At 29.0% G+C, this 16,428-nt stretch overlaps 2 protein-coding genes across 3 annotated transcripts; both read right to left on the bottom strand.

Moving 5' to 3' along the window:
• Positions 1–518: 518 nt before the first annotated feature.
• LOC114401704 (probable fructokinase-7) lies at positions 519–4,220 on the bottom strand. Its single transcript, XM_028364280.1, has 7 exons — positions 3,935–4,220; positions 2,672–2,880; positions 2,365–2,577; positions 2,084–2,281; positions 1,794–1,934; positions 1,410–1,526; positions 519–875 (listed from the first exon to the last, which is right to left on the bottom strand). The coding sequence occupies exons 1-7, from the start codon at positions 4,218–4,220 to the stop codon at positions 750–752; spliced, it is 1,290 nt and encodes a 429-aa protein (XP_028220081.1). The 3' UTR covers positions 519–749.
• A 5,067-nt stretch (positions 4,221–9,287) lies between these two features.
• LOC114402506 (truncated transcription factor CAULIFLOWER A-like) lies at positions 9,288–16,154 on the bottom strand. Of its 2 annotated transcripts, none has more exons than XM_028365103.1 (8): positions 15,761–16,154; positions 12,709–12,793; positions 12,447–12,508; positions 12,264–12,363; positions 11,761–11,802; positions 10,457–10,498; positions 10,236–10,333; positions 9,288–9,562 (listed from the first exon to the last, which is right to left on the bottom strand). In XM_028365103.1, the coding sequence occupies exons 1-8, from the start codon at positions 15,940–15,942 to the stop codon at positions 9,463–9,465; spliced, it is 711 nt and encodes a 236-aa protein (XP_028220904.1). In that variant the 5' UTR covers positions 15,943–16,154; the 3' UTR covers positions 9,288–9,462. The 2 variants fall into 2 exon arrangements, with proteins under 2 accessions (XP_028220904.1, XP_028220905.1); XM_028365104.1 differs by having other exon boundaries at positions 9,288–9,544; positions 15,761–16,148.
• Positions 16,155–16,428: the final 274 nt, after the last annotated feature.

Here is a 16,428-nt window from a genome sequence, read left to right as displayed (position 1 = left end):
TCTCAACGTTTTAAAAATTAGACTAGTTATTAATTCTGTTAAGGTACTTAATTATAATTTGTTGCTTTAATTTCTCACCAAAAAAAGTTTATTACTTTATTGGCAATTAAATTATCATATATATATATATTTAATATGAAATAATATATTAAATAATTAAATAATTGATATAAAAATCATGTTATAGTAACAATTTTACATGTACACTTTTGTTTATTTTAAGAAATATTTTTGAACAAATTAAAAAAATAAACAACCAGTTCAAGCCTATACTGCCACTAGTTTTTTACTTGTTTTGACCTAATTCATATGACTTATTTTTCTTCCATTTTTTAATTATTCATATTGTTAACGAACCAGATTTTTAGTTAAACAGACTAATTTAGTCTGGTTTTTAAGCACCAGAAGTTAATCAAACCAACACAGAACACGTGTTAGCTGAAAAATCTTTCTGCCAAAAACAATTATAACTTAGAAAACATAAGGAACTCCACATCATTCAAGCAGTGAGTTGCTCATAAAAAACGAAGATATTAAACTTTTTTTTTTTTCATTTTATTCACTGTACTTTTGATCTACTGCTACAAGACATTGCTTGAGAGAGCAATGCAAATTGAATTTATTATTATATATAAGGAAAATACAGCCCCAAGGATAAGGAAGATACATGAAGCTCAGCAAGACCCAAGCTATAGCTTAAAAACAAATGTTACATTTGATGACCAAAGAACTAACTGTGAGTGCTGATGTTATGTTGCAGCGAATTGGAGAACAGCTTCTTTTGTAGGTAATGCAGGAATTGCCCCTCTCTCTGTTACCGTGATGGCACCACATACATTGGCAAAATGTAGAGCTTTTCGGAGATGCTCCTCATTCTGCCACGCAAAATAAATGCATAAACTCTCATAAGTGATGAAGACAACATATCAAACCAACTGTTCCAGTTTCTTGGAAAATATAGAGAATTCATTTCAAGGGTATCATTCCATTAATTAGAATTGAATACCAAGAAAGAGACGGGAAAACAAGATTAATAAAGACAAAAAAACTAAGATTAGAAGCATATATTCAGCTGTTATCTCCTCAATTTACATTTACTGATTTAGTAAATCTATTTGCATTTACTGATTACCAATACCAGTGATAAAAGTCTCTCCAACTTTCTTTTTTCTTTCTAAATATTGTTATTCATTGGAGAGGAATAAGCAAAGGACAATAAGTGAAAATTTGGAGAGGAATAAGCAAAGGAATGAACACACAGCAAAGAGTAGGTACTACATCAGAACTTTCTATGAACCGTAATACACTGGAGCATGATGAACAACTCAAGTTCATGATTGATCAATAATGCAGCGTCAGGACAGGAGAATTTAATCAACAACCAGAGCATGTAAAAAATTCTGAATTACCTGGAAAAGACTTTGGTCAGAAGCTAAGCTATAGATAATCCCACTAACAAATGCATCACCAGCACCAGTTGTGTCAACAGGTTTAACTTTAACACCAGCAACCCTGCCCTTAAATTCCTGCACAGAAATTAGGCAACCACCATCAGCTTAACACTGATCATTCACAAGAGACCAAAGAAAAGAATGTGAAATAATTGAACATCAAAGAAAACCTAGTATCAGATTACATTCAATGAGTTATAACCATCAATTCAGCTCACTCATTAGAGTAACAAATGTTGATAAAAGCACATACTGACTGGCACAGAGAACAAAGAAAATGATGAAATGAGGGACAACACCACCAATTAGACAATTGGCATCACAGTCAAATCACTTCAATACCTTGGTGTAATATCTACAACCTTCTGAGCCTTCAGTAACTATTAAAAGCTTGAGATTGGGATGAAAAAGCTTCTTTAATACAACATTATCATCATAAGGATCATCACCACCAGTCAAAAATGTAATCTCATCCTCACTTATCTGCACAAACATAAAAAAAAAATACCACATCAGGTTTACTAACAGAATGCTGATTTTCAACATAAAACAAGAGGGAAAAAAACAATTAAATGTGAATTGGAATTTATAAAGTAGATCATATAAAAATCTCCAAGCCACGTATAATATACCTTTATGACATCGGCTTGATCCCATATACTCATTATGCCATCCCGAGCAGCCTCAGCAGATGGCCATAGTGCCAATCTCAAATTTGGATCATACGAAAGAATGCAACCAGATTCTTTAGCAAATCTCATAGCAGCAAGATGAGCAGACTTGCATGGCTCATCAATCAAGCTGATGGAACCATAATGGAAAATTTTAGCCTGCGATCAATATCATGAGTATCTGGACTTAAACCAAAGCTCTTAGGTTACATTTTATAAATATAGACAGAAATTCAAAACACCTTCTTTATGAGATTTTTATCAAGCTCGGACTCTTGAAGTAGCATATCAGCACTAGGATTTCGGAAAAACAAGAACTCACGCTCACCATCAGCTCTAAGTGTAACAAAAGCTAACGCAGTTCTTGCATTAGGGTCAAACTTCATGCCAGATGTCTCAACATCGTTCTGCTTTAAAATATCAGCCAACATATACCCAAATTCATCTGCTCCAACCTAAAATGCAGATAACAAGGAAATAAGCTATAATTATCTTATTGAGATTAATTTCACATAACATATAACACATGACATGGATAGAGAAATACACCTTGCCTACAAAGGCAGATGACCCCCCAAGCCTAGATATTCCAACAGCCACGTTGGCAGGAGCACCACCAGGAGCTTTCTTGAAAGCGGGTGCTTCAGCTAGTGACACTCCACCCACTGTTGGCACAAAATCTATTAAAATTTCACCAAAGCAAACAACAAGTGCACTTTGTCCCTTACAGTCATCTTTTGTGAGATCGTCTGATTTACCTGCACAAATGAAGCAGCTAAGTTACCAACATGAACTAAGTAAAAAAAAAATTGGACATTCCAAGATACTGTCAGTCCAAACTATAAAAGGTAAAAAAATTCATTTTCATCATATTATAGCATGACTTCTATTAGTCTATTTGTGTATTTGTACGTGGATTGTGGAATACCATAAAACATACTTATACTAGGTAGTAAGAGATAGAAGAATCATTTCACATGTGTAACATGACATCCTAATTGGCTAAATTGATATTCCATCTTCTGCTGTGAGCTCTCTGTTTCCTTAGAGCCAAGATCCATAAAGATAAAAGTATAGGTAAATATTACTTGAATAAATACCGATAATAACCTTCAAAGAATTGGCAATGAGCCAATGCATCTTGTTTCACACATTCAATTCAATAGCTTATGACTTTGAGTTAGCTCAGTACATGGTAAGTTTTTTAAGAATAATAATAGCAGTGCTTTGATTTAATATATGTTATTACTTGAATTTATTTTTTGGAATACCAAGATAAATATATGTAAAAAAAATAAATAATCTTAGAGTTACAAATTTGAAACTGGTCGAGTTTAAAAAGCTCTTCCATGACCTTGAACCGAATTCTATTTCTAGCCAAGAAAATGGCCTCAATTTTTCAATGAGTTCTGCTCCCCAATTCAGTGTCAACAAATATGCCCGGTTTAAATCAGAAACAAAAAAGAAAAAAGATTCATAAATAAAAGCTAAATAATCACCCAAGCAATCAGATCTTCACATCAACCAACGTATAGCACACTGCGGAAATGCCTAATATGACTTGTGACAACAGCGATTAACATAAAGACAAAACGAAAAAGATCTCCAATCTGATTCAGCAAAACAAATCCAATAAAAGCAAGAACCCAATACCACAAAAATCCCAAAGATGCAATCTTTTGCTCAAAATCCACAGTTTCAACGCACATAATAAACAACCCGCTCAACTGAACAACAATTACAAGTAATGAACAACGTAAAATGGAACACCCCAGAAAATAAAATGAAGGCAGCGAAAGAGACAGAGGAAACCTGAGGAGGTAAAGTGAGCCATGAGGGCAATGGAGGTGTGTGATTGAATTGAAACCAAGAAAACAGAGTATTGCAAATGCAGAGCCGGAAGAAGAAGAAAAAGACAGGAATGGGTTTTAGTGGGAGTTAATAGTACTTTATATAGAGAAGAGAGGAAGAGAAGAGAGGGAACGCAATGAACTGAATGAAGAGAGAAATCGGTTGGAGTTTGATTTATAAAAGCATGGAGATTTGTATTGTTCTGTTTGAAAGAATGGTTATATGCTCTGGTGTGGTACCAGACCATATGGAACACCACGACCCGAGTTCTTTAAGAATATATTAACGAATAAATAATATATGTATTGATAATAAAATAAATTACACTGTAATCATCGTCTAAGTCATAAATTGTTATTCCATAAAAAAAATCATAAATTATTATATATAATATATTTTTTTATAATTATAGTAAAAGTCATATCAATAATTTTTTTTATCAATTAACAATATAAATATATATAAAAATTAAACTCAAATGTAACTTAAAAAAATATCATGAAAAATAATTAAGTATTAAAAATTCATACATGTATAAAGTTTTGTTCCTTCAATCAATATCTCATATTAATTTTTGTAATAAAAAAAACCTATTTAAAAAAGAGATTTCATTATAAATAACAAATCAATTTTTTTAACACAAATTAATCATCCATAAAATTAATAAATATTTTATAATAAATATATATGAGTAAGAAATTAATTTCAAAATCAAAACTATAACAGAAAATAGTTTAAATTGAATTAGACTAAATTTTAAGATCGGATTGAAAAAAAATCTTTTCTAATCTAATAATAATTAATAAAAGAATCTATTTTTTTACGATCTTTATTTATTAAATATTTATTGTTTATATTGGATTAGATGGTTTATTAATATTATCCTTAAATGAAGTTAACGAAAACTTTATTCACTCATTTAAATAAGTAAATAGAAAATTTTATATTTTTATTCATTAAAAGAGTACATCTTTTATAATCCATTTCCTTTTTATTTGTATATTTTTATCTCTATCTAAATTGTTCACAAAAGTAAGAAAAATATGTTTTTATATTATTTGCCTATGGCTCATGAGGAAGATTGTAATATCCATACTGCAATATTAGTCAAACTAGAAAGAGATTTTTATGTTATTTAATGATATCTTAAGAGAAGTCAATAAATTAACTACCTTTGTCTAAATCTTAATCAGTAGTTTTAAGGCCTAACATTCTCTGCGTAAAGATTGCATTACAAGAATTCTGAAGAATATTTATAAAGTAAAAGGAGGGATCATATTTTGTACAAGAACCGATTATACATAACCTTAAAACTGATGTACCTAACTACTAATAACAAATGTTAACATACTAAATAATGCATTTCTTCATCACACTTTTTTTAACACATTTTTACTATTAATTGAAGTTACAAATTTCGGTGGGTATATTTTTTATTATTTTCTCAAAATAAATAATTGTCGTATAAGGGAAAAAATATATCTTAAAATAATTGTAATTTTAGTTTTCAATGTAGTAGTATTAATTACATTTTTCTACGTTATACCCCTGATAACTATTATTGTGTTGTATTGTTTCCAACAAAGAAAAGTGATAGTAATAAAGTTAATTTGATAAAATTGTTACTTTTTTTCATTTATTTGTTAGTTTTTCTTTATTTATATATAAAAAATCTACAATGATAATTATATTGAGACAAAAGAAAAAATAATGATTCTTACTTGCATTTTCAGAAATTTCGATAGCTTCTGATAAATAATAGAGAATGTATTAGATAATATATTATTTATATTTTTAAACATAGTTAACTACTTATAAGGCTATTAACATCACTAAAATCTTTAATGTGGTATTACATTTGTTATCACTTACAAGTTTTTAGTGTGACAAAATAAAGATCTATGAATATAAACTCTTAAATCATATTTAAATCATCAAAGATTAAGAAAAAAAAAAATATATATATATATATATATATAACTCTTTTAAGTGATTCGTGTGATAACTAACTTAGTTTTAAATTTTAATCATGCATGTATACTACATAGTTATATGACCCAAGTTATTAGTTTTAATTTCTCATAATAAGAATTTGTCAAAATAAAAAAATTCTTAATAAGAAAATTTTTCTTTTAAAACATCCATTGTATATAAAGAGGGGGAAGAAAGAGAATTTCTAATCAAATTACACAAAACACTTTGTGCATTAAGGCACTAGCCCGCTCAAAATTAGGAGTAAAACTTTATGCCAAAGATTAAGTCCCTTCCTGATTGAGTTGTGGGAGATTTATAAAGGTCTCCGTCTGGCCAAATCAAAAGGGTTAGATCCTGTGGATCTTCGAATAGACTCTGAAGACGTAGTGAAAAGGATGGTTGTGCATAGGGGTGACAATTCATTCTAGAGACCCGTCGTTTCATTAAGGATAATTGGAGGGTTCGTGTTTCGCATAATTACAGGGAAGGTAAGCATTGTGTTGATGCTTTAGTGCCCATGGCATGTAATTTAGAGGAGGACTTTGTGATGTTTGAACAACATCCTGTGTTTATTTTGATGTAATTTTCTCTTTGAGCCTTTGGTGGTCCTGTTGAATGCCAAAAAAAAAGGCATAAAGACGGAAAAAATAACCTTGACACAAAAATATAATTAAATTATAATAGATTGTGTTAACTTTATTGATAATGCAAGACAAATTTGTTAGTTGAAGATTTACAACCAACAATGTAAGCCAACCTTAGAAATGTAAGCCAACCATATCCAAACTTTGTCATCTAGCCAACACAAAAAGTATGATTGTCATGTTATCCAATTAATTCTAAGTGAATTGATCTATTGTTGCCAATGACAAATCATCTCCACTGATTAAATTCGTCATACATTGTCGACAATAAATCTTCAATCAGTAAATTTGTCACACATTATTTCTGGACGACAAAATCTGGATAAGGTGGATTTGTCGATTTTTCATATTTTTTCAATAAAGGAAAGTACATTGACAACATTTACAAGTTAAATTTGTCAGCCAGATATTTTGTTTCTAATCTGAACAATTTTTAAGGTTTAGAAATAACATTTAAAATAATGAACTCGACATTTAAGAATGATGACAGTGTAAGGATGATGACAATGTAATGGATCATGAGTACTCATAAAAAAATAGTCATAATGGACAGAGTACTTGTCCATTTAATGGATAAAAGAACAAGTATGAGCAATTAGCAGCAAAAATTTATAGAAATAGGTATAGTGTAGGAACAAATACCTTGAGAAGAAAGTACAAGAGCGTGTGTGTCGCATCTAGATGTATTCTTTACCAAACCTTCCTCTGCTTATACTTTCATCCCTTGTTCGATTTGAAACCAATGAAAAGCATGAAAGGAGTCGTTGCAGAAAATGGTTAATAATTATGATCAGATTACATTCGTGCATAAACATTTCTTTATGTTTGTCATTATCGATAGGGAGTAGAAACAGCTAATTTGTGGTACCATCTGCACCGATCGACTTGAAGCCACTAAACTAGGGAAGAGAAATCTTAATTCTCCACTGTGCTTTTTGCAATTGTAGGAATCTTAAAATCGGTATATATAGAGAGATAGAAAAATCTCAAATAGGAATCCCAGGCTTTCCAATTTGAACTAGAATTAAATCGATATCGGTTTGATACCTGAAAATTTTGAAGTTTAATATATAAAATTTTAAAGATGAAAATTATTATTTTTTATTCTTAAAAATAAAAATGCCAATCGATTTACTTATATTTAGAAACTAAATTGATATAAAAATTAAATTAATAAAAAAATTATTTAAACAAATTGTGATTTTGATCTTTAAAAAGATTAATGTGATCGACACCATTTTTTTATTAATTAAAATGACATTTTTTTTCCATTAAAATATGTAATAACAGAATGTTACTAAAACTAAATTTAAAACCTTTTCTCTTTTACGTTCAAATTTAAAACCTTGGACATAATTAAATATGTATTTAAATTAATTTTAATTATAAAATCTACGTTAATACGTCTGTTAGGAATTGGATTTTTTTAAAAGGAAGAAGAATTAAATCTTAAAGTTTGTTAATTAAATCAACACCAGTCGTAGATCAAATTCTGTCTCGTTCTGTTTGTCGTCGTCATAGATATTCCAAGCGCAGAAGGAAGAAAGCATTTCTGGCTCTCATGTGCATAAGTTAGATTATTAGATGCATAACATGCGTTAATGCTGTAATATTTTAATCATTTTTATTTTGTCTTTACTTAATTTTTTTATTCGTAATATGTCATTAGAGTCTCTATAGGACCATGACCAGGTGTTGGTTATTTATTTATTTATTTGGTTGGATGAAATAGTAAAAGAAATAAATTAGTATTTAATATATAGACATTTTTTCTACAAAATATAATGTAATATACACTTTATCTTATACTAAGAAAAAAACATACCGTGTGAAGTATAAATAGTATTTGCGAAATTTGGTCTCGTTTTCTTTTTATATTATCCAACTTAAAATCGTTTTCTTAACAAATTTATCTAAATTGATTCCGATTATAATCATTTATACGTAGAATATATTATTAAAATAATCTAATTTTCATAATTGTCCAAGGATAGCTGTGAAAATTATATTATTTCAATATTCGATTATTGTTATAATCAATTGTAATTAGAATTTTTTGTTTGTTTGAATAACTTTGTTGAAAATTATTTTAAGATAATTAATTTCATTTAAATAAAATTAAAAAAATAGTTTTTATATAATAAATTGCAAAAAAGGATATGCTTGTAGCTGAAAAAGAAAAAAAAGTTGTTGTAGAGAAATTTGGGGATAACATTTTTTAGTAGAGAAAAGTTGTTAAAAAAATAAACATAAGCTTTAAATTTTCAAATGCATGAAGAGTGAAGATAATTTTTTTTAAAAAAAAAGGTTTTTTTAGAAAATTTCAATAGCTACTCCAAACACACACTAAACAATTTTTTCTTCCTATAAAAACAACTATATTTGAGAAATTTCATTTTCAGCTTTTACATCAAAATAACAAATTAAGAATGCACCAAGCAAGTCTTTGTTGGCGAATTGCAATGGGGTTTTGAAGCTAGCTTGGCAGCAAGAGCCCCGTGCATGTTCACGGATCTTCTTTCAAGTTTCAACATCGAGAGAAGAAAGGCTGTTTTGAAAATGTAATGTAAAATGCAAGATTAAACAGATTTTAATATATATCTACCATTGGCTTGGCTACAATGCTGCAATTGAAGCCACACACTGACCTACCAACAAAAAACTACTTTCCGACTATAATTCATAACACTAAGAAATGGATAAAAATAAAACTATTAATATTATTTCCTTAAAATATCTTCAATCAAACATACACTAAATCAAAGTTTCATCAATGGACCCTCAACTATAGCTAGAATTTTGAGAGTTGGAACTATATATTTGATGGATATACACACGACCACGAACAATATATACTAACTATATGAACATTCAAAGACGCAATATATTTATATTGTGACTGCTTTCTTTTCCTTTTGAAGCAGTAGTCTGCTCTTGCTGAAGCCGAAACGAACTGCAACAAAAAATATATCTATATTTTTTAATCAAGCATAGTTATTAGTCTTTTCGTTTCATTATGTAGGAATCCATAATGATATATAGGGATACTAAAATCATAAAACTTTAATAAATAAATTGTGACTTCGGTATAATATTAATAAAATTTATATATCATCCATATAAAGATCAACTTGTATCTATATATGATCACCTAATTGATAAATTCAATTGATAAATTACTAATTGATAAATTACTGCCTTATAATCTAATAATCTATTAGGTCAGTCTAGTAGTAAAAAATTGAGTAATTTTTGTATGAAATCCTAAATTCAAACTTCATTGCTACTATATTGTACACCAATATAAATATATATTGATAGGTAGATACCACACATTTGTAATGCAAATAGTTAAAGTACTTCAATTCTTACAATACTAGGGTAATTTATCACTTTAAGCTAACTTAAGATTGGCCATTTTCTTATATAGGTCTCGTGATATTCTACCGTAATTAATTTTGCATGTTCTCCCTCTCCTTTTGCCCTAATTCCTCGTGTCTCTGAATTAATTAAAGTCTTTGCATTAAAAAAAATGCTTGCTTGCTTGCACAATTTTCGTATGTATCATATGTGCATGCATGATGAATGATCCATAATTTACGTATTTAAAAGGTAATAAGACTAGAGAAAAATGAAGTACACACCCTGTTGTTTCAGATTCAAATTGATTGACTTGTGCATCTTGCAGCCGAATATGACTATTAGCAGAACCTTCACAAGTCTGGGTGCATTTACCTCTTTCCTGGAATATAAAAGGTTGAAAATGCACATAAAAAAAAAAAGAAGCCATATCACATATACTATTCCAATTTGATAGTATTCTTCTACTATAAATATTGGCATGATTAATTATTTAATGGAAAACCTGAGATTCCAAATGCTTGTTAACCTGCTCCAGGTTGTGCACCTGCCATTATGTAGATAATGAGAATTAATGATGTAATTATTAAAAGTGTTTCACATCAAAGAAGAAAAAATAAATTGCACTTATTTTTGTTTTGGTATGCATCACTCAGATAAAAAAAAGGATAATATTTTGAATCTAATTAAAATATATTGATAATATAAGTTTTTTTTACACTATCTAATTATATATTGTTACGTATAGTAAGATTATTAATCATTTGTAATAAATATTTTAAAATATATTTAACAGAATTTCTAATTAATTAATAATATAAAAAATTTATACTTACACTGTACTAAAATTAAATCCTATAACTTTTTTTTGTGTACTGTTTAATTACATATCTTATATTTCTCTTACCCCACATTATACATATTCATTCTTTTTCTCCCACGAAATTAAACCAAACAAAGGAAGGGAAGATTTTATTCCTTTCCCTTTGATGAAACGAGGGATAAATTATTCACTATGATACCTCTTTCTATTTTCTTTTCTTTCTATCATATTTCCGTGATTTATTTTCTCATCGTAATATTAAAAAAACTATCCAAAACCGCTTATTAGTAAACACATAAGAAGTTGTCTCACATGCTCACAACATAGTGAGCCTCACAACATACAGGAATTATGTTAGGATGCAAGAAGGTATTCAATTTCTACTCTAAAAAAAACACCATTAAGAGTTATAATAAAACTATAAAATAATAATAACTTTGATTTTTCATTTGATACATCCATAGAATGCAAACTTTACATTATATAATAATCATAATAAATGACTATACATGTGTTGTCGTCTAATATTTTGGAAAAATAAAATAAAACTAAATAATATCAAAAAGATAATATCTAAATTATCTATTCTATACAAGTCATCTATTTGTATCTCCTAAATTCATTCTATTATTATCATCCAGTTCACTTAACCTTGTCCTCAAAGTTCTTAACAAAATTTAGTTTGGATTTTTTATTTATCTATTAAAGTTTAAGTGCTATGAAATCATGGATGAATTTGGAAAGAAATGAAAGATACACATGAATGAATTTTGAGGAGTGTTTTTTTTTTCTTAATCAACCAATTAAAGAATATATTAATATTGTAGGGTACAAAGGATACCCAAATATATATACCAATGGTAAACACAATCTCAAAAGAGACCATCTCAAAATCCAAGGGTACCCAAACCTATATACAAATTAAGTGGAGTATAAAAATAGAATTAGGCTTGGTCACGGTTGAAAAAAAAAAATTAATTGCATACCTTTCCATGTAATTCGTCAATTCGTGATATCAGCTTCTGCGTCTGCAATTAAAAGGCAGGATCATATATGGCTGTTAGATATCATCTATACAGTGTCATTGTCGGACGATTAAGAAGAAATTAAACATCCATACATTATTATGTCTCATTTGTATAAGATTTTAAGTTGAGCCTTCTTTAATTCTCTTGCGCGAATTTAGCAGCATGCATATATATAGAAATTCGGAATACAAAAGAAAAAAATTAAGGATACAGGCACAGATGTCTACCAAAAAAATGTACAGAAGTTGGAAAAGTAGTAGTGTCCAACTAATTTAATTTATATACCACCATTTGGATCAAAGTGAGTAGAAGGAAAATGTAAACATAATTAAGATTAATCCTTAAATAGTCTAGTTTCTTATCAAGAGCACTTGTCTCTTTTGTATTTCATAGGCATGTTTCAATTAGAGTTTATATGTTCATTAATAATATACTCAAAATAAGTGTCAATTAGTACGTACTAGGTGCTTCCGAGCTTGTCCAAGCGTTCTATCCAGCTGTTTCTCTAAACTATGCAATTCTTTCATGCTAAGTGGCTCTAGTTCTTCTCCCAGAAGATTCCTTCAAATTAAACAACAAAGAGAAACAAAATAAATTAGAGGGTCCACTATGTATAACTTGGACTTGACCAAATTTTTTTTTACCTTTGAGTCCGCTGGAGTGATTCATGCTTGACTCTTAATATCAAAAGCTCCTGGTATAAGCACTGCAATGTGCAACGTTATAAAAGCGTAAATTGCTAGAAACAAAATTTTGTAAATAAATTAAAGTAGAATATGCACAGTCATATCAAACGATTGCTATCATGAGTAACTGAAAATTAGCTTCAAGATTTCTAATTTTCTTTTTCCTCTATTTTTTTAGAAGACAATACTAATATGGAGAATTAAAATTAGTAGAGAAAACCTGCTCCGATTGATGTTCAGTTACGTCGCCAGTCTGAGACATGTTGAAGCAGCATTGACGATACTTATCAATGATTCTGTTAATGCTGAAAAGAATGAACAAGTAACATTAATTATTGGTTTCAGTAGATCATGATATAATGCTTAGTAGAATAGTAAACGTAGCAACAATGATCGGTTCTGCATGATTTCTTCATTTGGGCAAGAGGAATGCTTGTTAGTTTGTTCTAATTCTAAATGCTTAAGACACTTTGGACTTATTTATCTCTTTATTATATAATATGATATTATTTGTTCTTAACCACATCAATGTGAGAACTGAGACTAGTTTTATTTTTCAATAATCTCTTGTTTTAAGTTTAACTAAACTGATCCATGATTCAACTAGCTAGTCAGTTGAAGATTGCTAACGGGTGCTTCTTGTGTTCATATATTATCATGAAAATAACCATTTAAGAGACAAGGATTTCTAAATGTAGCAGGTGCTAAATTGTGTGTTTTGAGTGCTTATAAGTGTATATACCAAAATGGCCTGAATGAAAGTGGAAGGAAGAGAAAGATAAAAAAGAAAGGATGAGAGAAAACATGATCTGTGGACTGTGGTGATGAGAAAAAAATTATAAGCTAAATAGTAATGCTAATGCTTATTTATAATAATTCCTTACGCCAAGTGTTATAGAGAATTAGTTGTGTGAAAGGGAAAAAAAATCATTTAATCCCTATATATAGAGGTTTTAGAATTATGTAAATATCACATCAAAATTTCGGCATCCAAATAAAAATTTTGTGAGCAAACGGTAAAAAATTAAAAATAACACAAAGCAATGTTACGTTTGATTGAAACACTATTTAAAAGTTGTTTCCTAAAGAACTTTAGAATTTCATAAATATTTAATGAAAAGTATTTCAAATGGGGAATGCGGAAGGCAAATCAGAAATAGATATAACGAATATATCTTGGGACAGTATTTTAAAAAATGTTATACAAGCGCACCAGTCATGTCAACTTTAACTTAGTTCAACATCTGTTTTGTTTAGAACAAAAGTGTGATTATTCGATTCATTATTATGAAGAAATAAGATAAGATCGGGATACAATGATAGGTTAATAGAGGTCATGAGAGGATGTGTAGCTTTAAGATTTGTTTTTTCTTTTAAGAATTCTAAACTTTTAAATTGTTACCACTTGTTCTAGCCCAAGTCAAGCTCGATAAGGGGAAAAGAGACTTTAGCAATGAAATTTAATAATAAGGATTTTCGATTTGGTAAAAAAAATCATTTTGTTTCATTTTTTATTTTCGTAATTATTGTCACTCTATTTTCAATTTCTTTCTTATTTTTATATATTTATAGAAAAATAATAAAAATAAGATTTCATTATTTTCATAATTTATTATACAAATATTTGTAAATTGAAAATAAAATAAAAGTAAAACATATTTTTATAATTATTCATAAGAATAAAACTTCTCGAACCTTTTTCTTTTTCAGACAAATGCACTTTTCGTTTGGGCTCTTTAGTTGGGTGTAGACGTGTAGGATCGTTATTATCCTTAAGTAATTAGGTGATGATTGATGAAAATGGTGCAACGTTATTATATATTAACCCGTAGATAAACATGCTCGATCAGCTTAATTTAGCTAGATGATTTCATCTATGTTATGATATTGTTTCTTTTTAAAAGAGATATATTTTCCCCCCGTTTTTTTCTTGCATGCTACACCCATTGGATATTTGGATCCTTATATCACGACCTCTTTGATAATTCTAATCTTATATGCTCTCTAAAATATTTGAGCTCGAGACCCTAACATAAACTAACTATATAGTAATTATTTAATTAAAATCCAGTCTTTTTGTTAAGAAGTTTGAGGATATTATTTTAGTACTAAAAGAAATATTGGAATTTATCTGTCTCAGTCTACACAGTTTTACATGTAGATTTACAGGGAGACCTAGCTAATAATAAAATTATTATTATTATTATTATTATATATAAAGAATCAATTAAGAGTTTTTCAGTTGCTTCCTATCCGGTTTTAACTATTTGAAACAAAACATGAATTAATGTTGAATCATTATTTTATGATTATGAATGGGCCAATTACAAGAAGAAGAAAAAACAATATATACATCCTATTTTTTGGTGTATAGGTGGAAGGAAGATAGGGAAAAAAAGAGAGAGAGAGCAAATGATAAATATATAATAAATTATGTGATGAAAAATAAAGAGAGAAATATGAAAAAAAAAAGGATAGAAGTGAGATAGAAAAAAAAATGAATATGAAAACTCAGTTACGAAATAACCCTGAAGTTAAAAAGGGTAAAAAAAAAAGAAGGAAGGAAGGAAGTTGTGTGTCTTGTACCTACAGTCAGTGACTAGCTACTCCATCCCCAAACAAAAGAGCCTTTACCCTACACGAATGACCTATACTTATCCTAATGGTTTGGTCTTTGGGACTTGAAGAAAAAAATTGGCCAGAATACTGAAATATAGGCTTTACTGTTTCTCTATGACGACACAATCTAAACCTACCAAAAGCAACACCGCTAATTCAAACAAAGAATTACCACACCTCTAAAGGTTTTTTTAAGGATTAACATTAAAATAATAGTATTAGTTATTTAGTTTCAATTTTATAAGAAAATATTTATTCTTAAACAAATAATTAAATTTTAACAAGCTGGATAATCATAGTTTCATTCTAATAAACAAACAAATCAGATTGGGCAGTGACACTTGAATACTAGTAAAAAGAAATTGGTAAAGCTTGAATACTAGTAATGATATTTATGAGTAAAATATGTTTAAAAGAAAAGGGAAACGGTACTATGTTCTTTTTATTTTTAATTAAAAGGAAGTAAGGGACTAACAGATCTGCACAGCTACCAAGTTATTATATGAGTTAAAAGCTTATTTTAATACGAAAATACTATTTCTAGAGCTCCCAATATATATGTATATAATACCCAAAAGACAACCCAAGCAAAGCAGCAATGTATGTTGAAAAACAAAAACCTGGGAATATATAAGATGAGGGAAGAAAAATACTCAGTGCTACTGTATTGAAAAAGCTTGCCACGGCTGGAGAAGATGATAAGAGCGATTTCAGCATCGCATAGCACAGATAGCTCGAAGGCTTTCTTCAGCAAACCATTTCTGCGCTTTGAGAAGGTTACTTGGCGATTGATCTTATTCTGTATTCTCTCCAGAACCACCTTACCTCTTCCCATGCTAGCTTCAATTCCTCTCTCTGCACCTTGATGTTATGTTACTTCTCTCTTTAATTATATTGCAGATAATAATATATACATATATAAAGGATAAAAAGAAAGAAAGGCACATGCACAAGCGTAAGAGACTGAATATATAATAGTGACCACAACCATTCCACATGCTCCCTCTATTTTCACGTTGACCACCCTTTTCTTTTCTCCCTTATTTCTTGTCTTGCTATTTGATCGATACTCAAGAATAGTAAAATTGAGTTCGATATATATATAGATAGTGAGAGTTTAAAAACTTACTAATAAATACACTTTTGAAATTTTAAAATTTATATTATAAATTAAAATACATAACTTAAGTTATACACTCTCCCCACTCTTTATAGGGTGAGATCTCAATCAAACATATACTACTCCTACTATTAGTTAAAAAGAATTTTCAACATATATTGCTGAAATCGAATTTTCAATATATATAAGTTAAGATCATTC

This window comes from Glycine soja, chromosome 20 (assembly GCF_004193775.1).
Source record: "Glycine soja cultivar W05 chromosome 20, ASM419377v2, whole genome shotgun sequence".
Classification (NCBI taxonomy): domain Eukaryota; kingdom Viridiplantae; phylum Streptophyta; class Magnoliopsida; order Fabales; family Fabaceae; genus Glycine; species Glycine soja.
Note: the sequence above shows the minus strand (reverse complement) of the source record. Positions and strands in the feature narration are given on the sequence as shown.

Excerpts from the sequence above, each read along its gene's own strand:
- LOC114402506 (XM_028365103.1), bottom strand. The coding sequence starts at position 15,942 with ATGGGAAGAGGTAAGGTGGTTCTGGAGAGAATACAGAATAAGATCAAT. Across the intron at positions 12,509-12,708 it reads CTGAACATCAATCGGAGCAG|TGCTTATACCAGGAGCTTTT; the intron begins GTTTTCTCTACT and ends TGCACATTGCAG. Across the intron at positions 9,563-10,235 it reads TTTGAATCTGAAACAACAGG|ATATATTTTTTGTTGCAGTT; the intron begins GTGTGTACTTCA and ends TAAAAAATATAG.
- LOC114401704 (XM_028364280.1), bottom strand. The coding sequence starts at position 4,220 with ATGGTCTGGTACCACACCAGAGCATATAACCATTCTTTCAAACAGAAC. Across the intron at positions 2,578-2,671 it reads CATCTGCCTTTGTAGGCAAG|GTTGGAGCAGATGAATTTGG; the intron begins GTGTATTTCTCT and ends TCTGCATTTTAG. Across the intron at positions 1,527-1,793 it reads GTTGTAGATATTACACCAAG|GAATTTAAGGGCAGGGTTGC; the intron begins GTATTGAAGTGA and ends ATTTCTGTGCAG.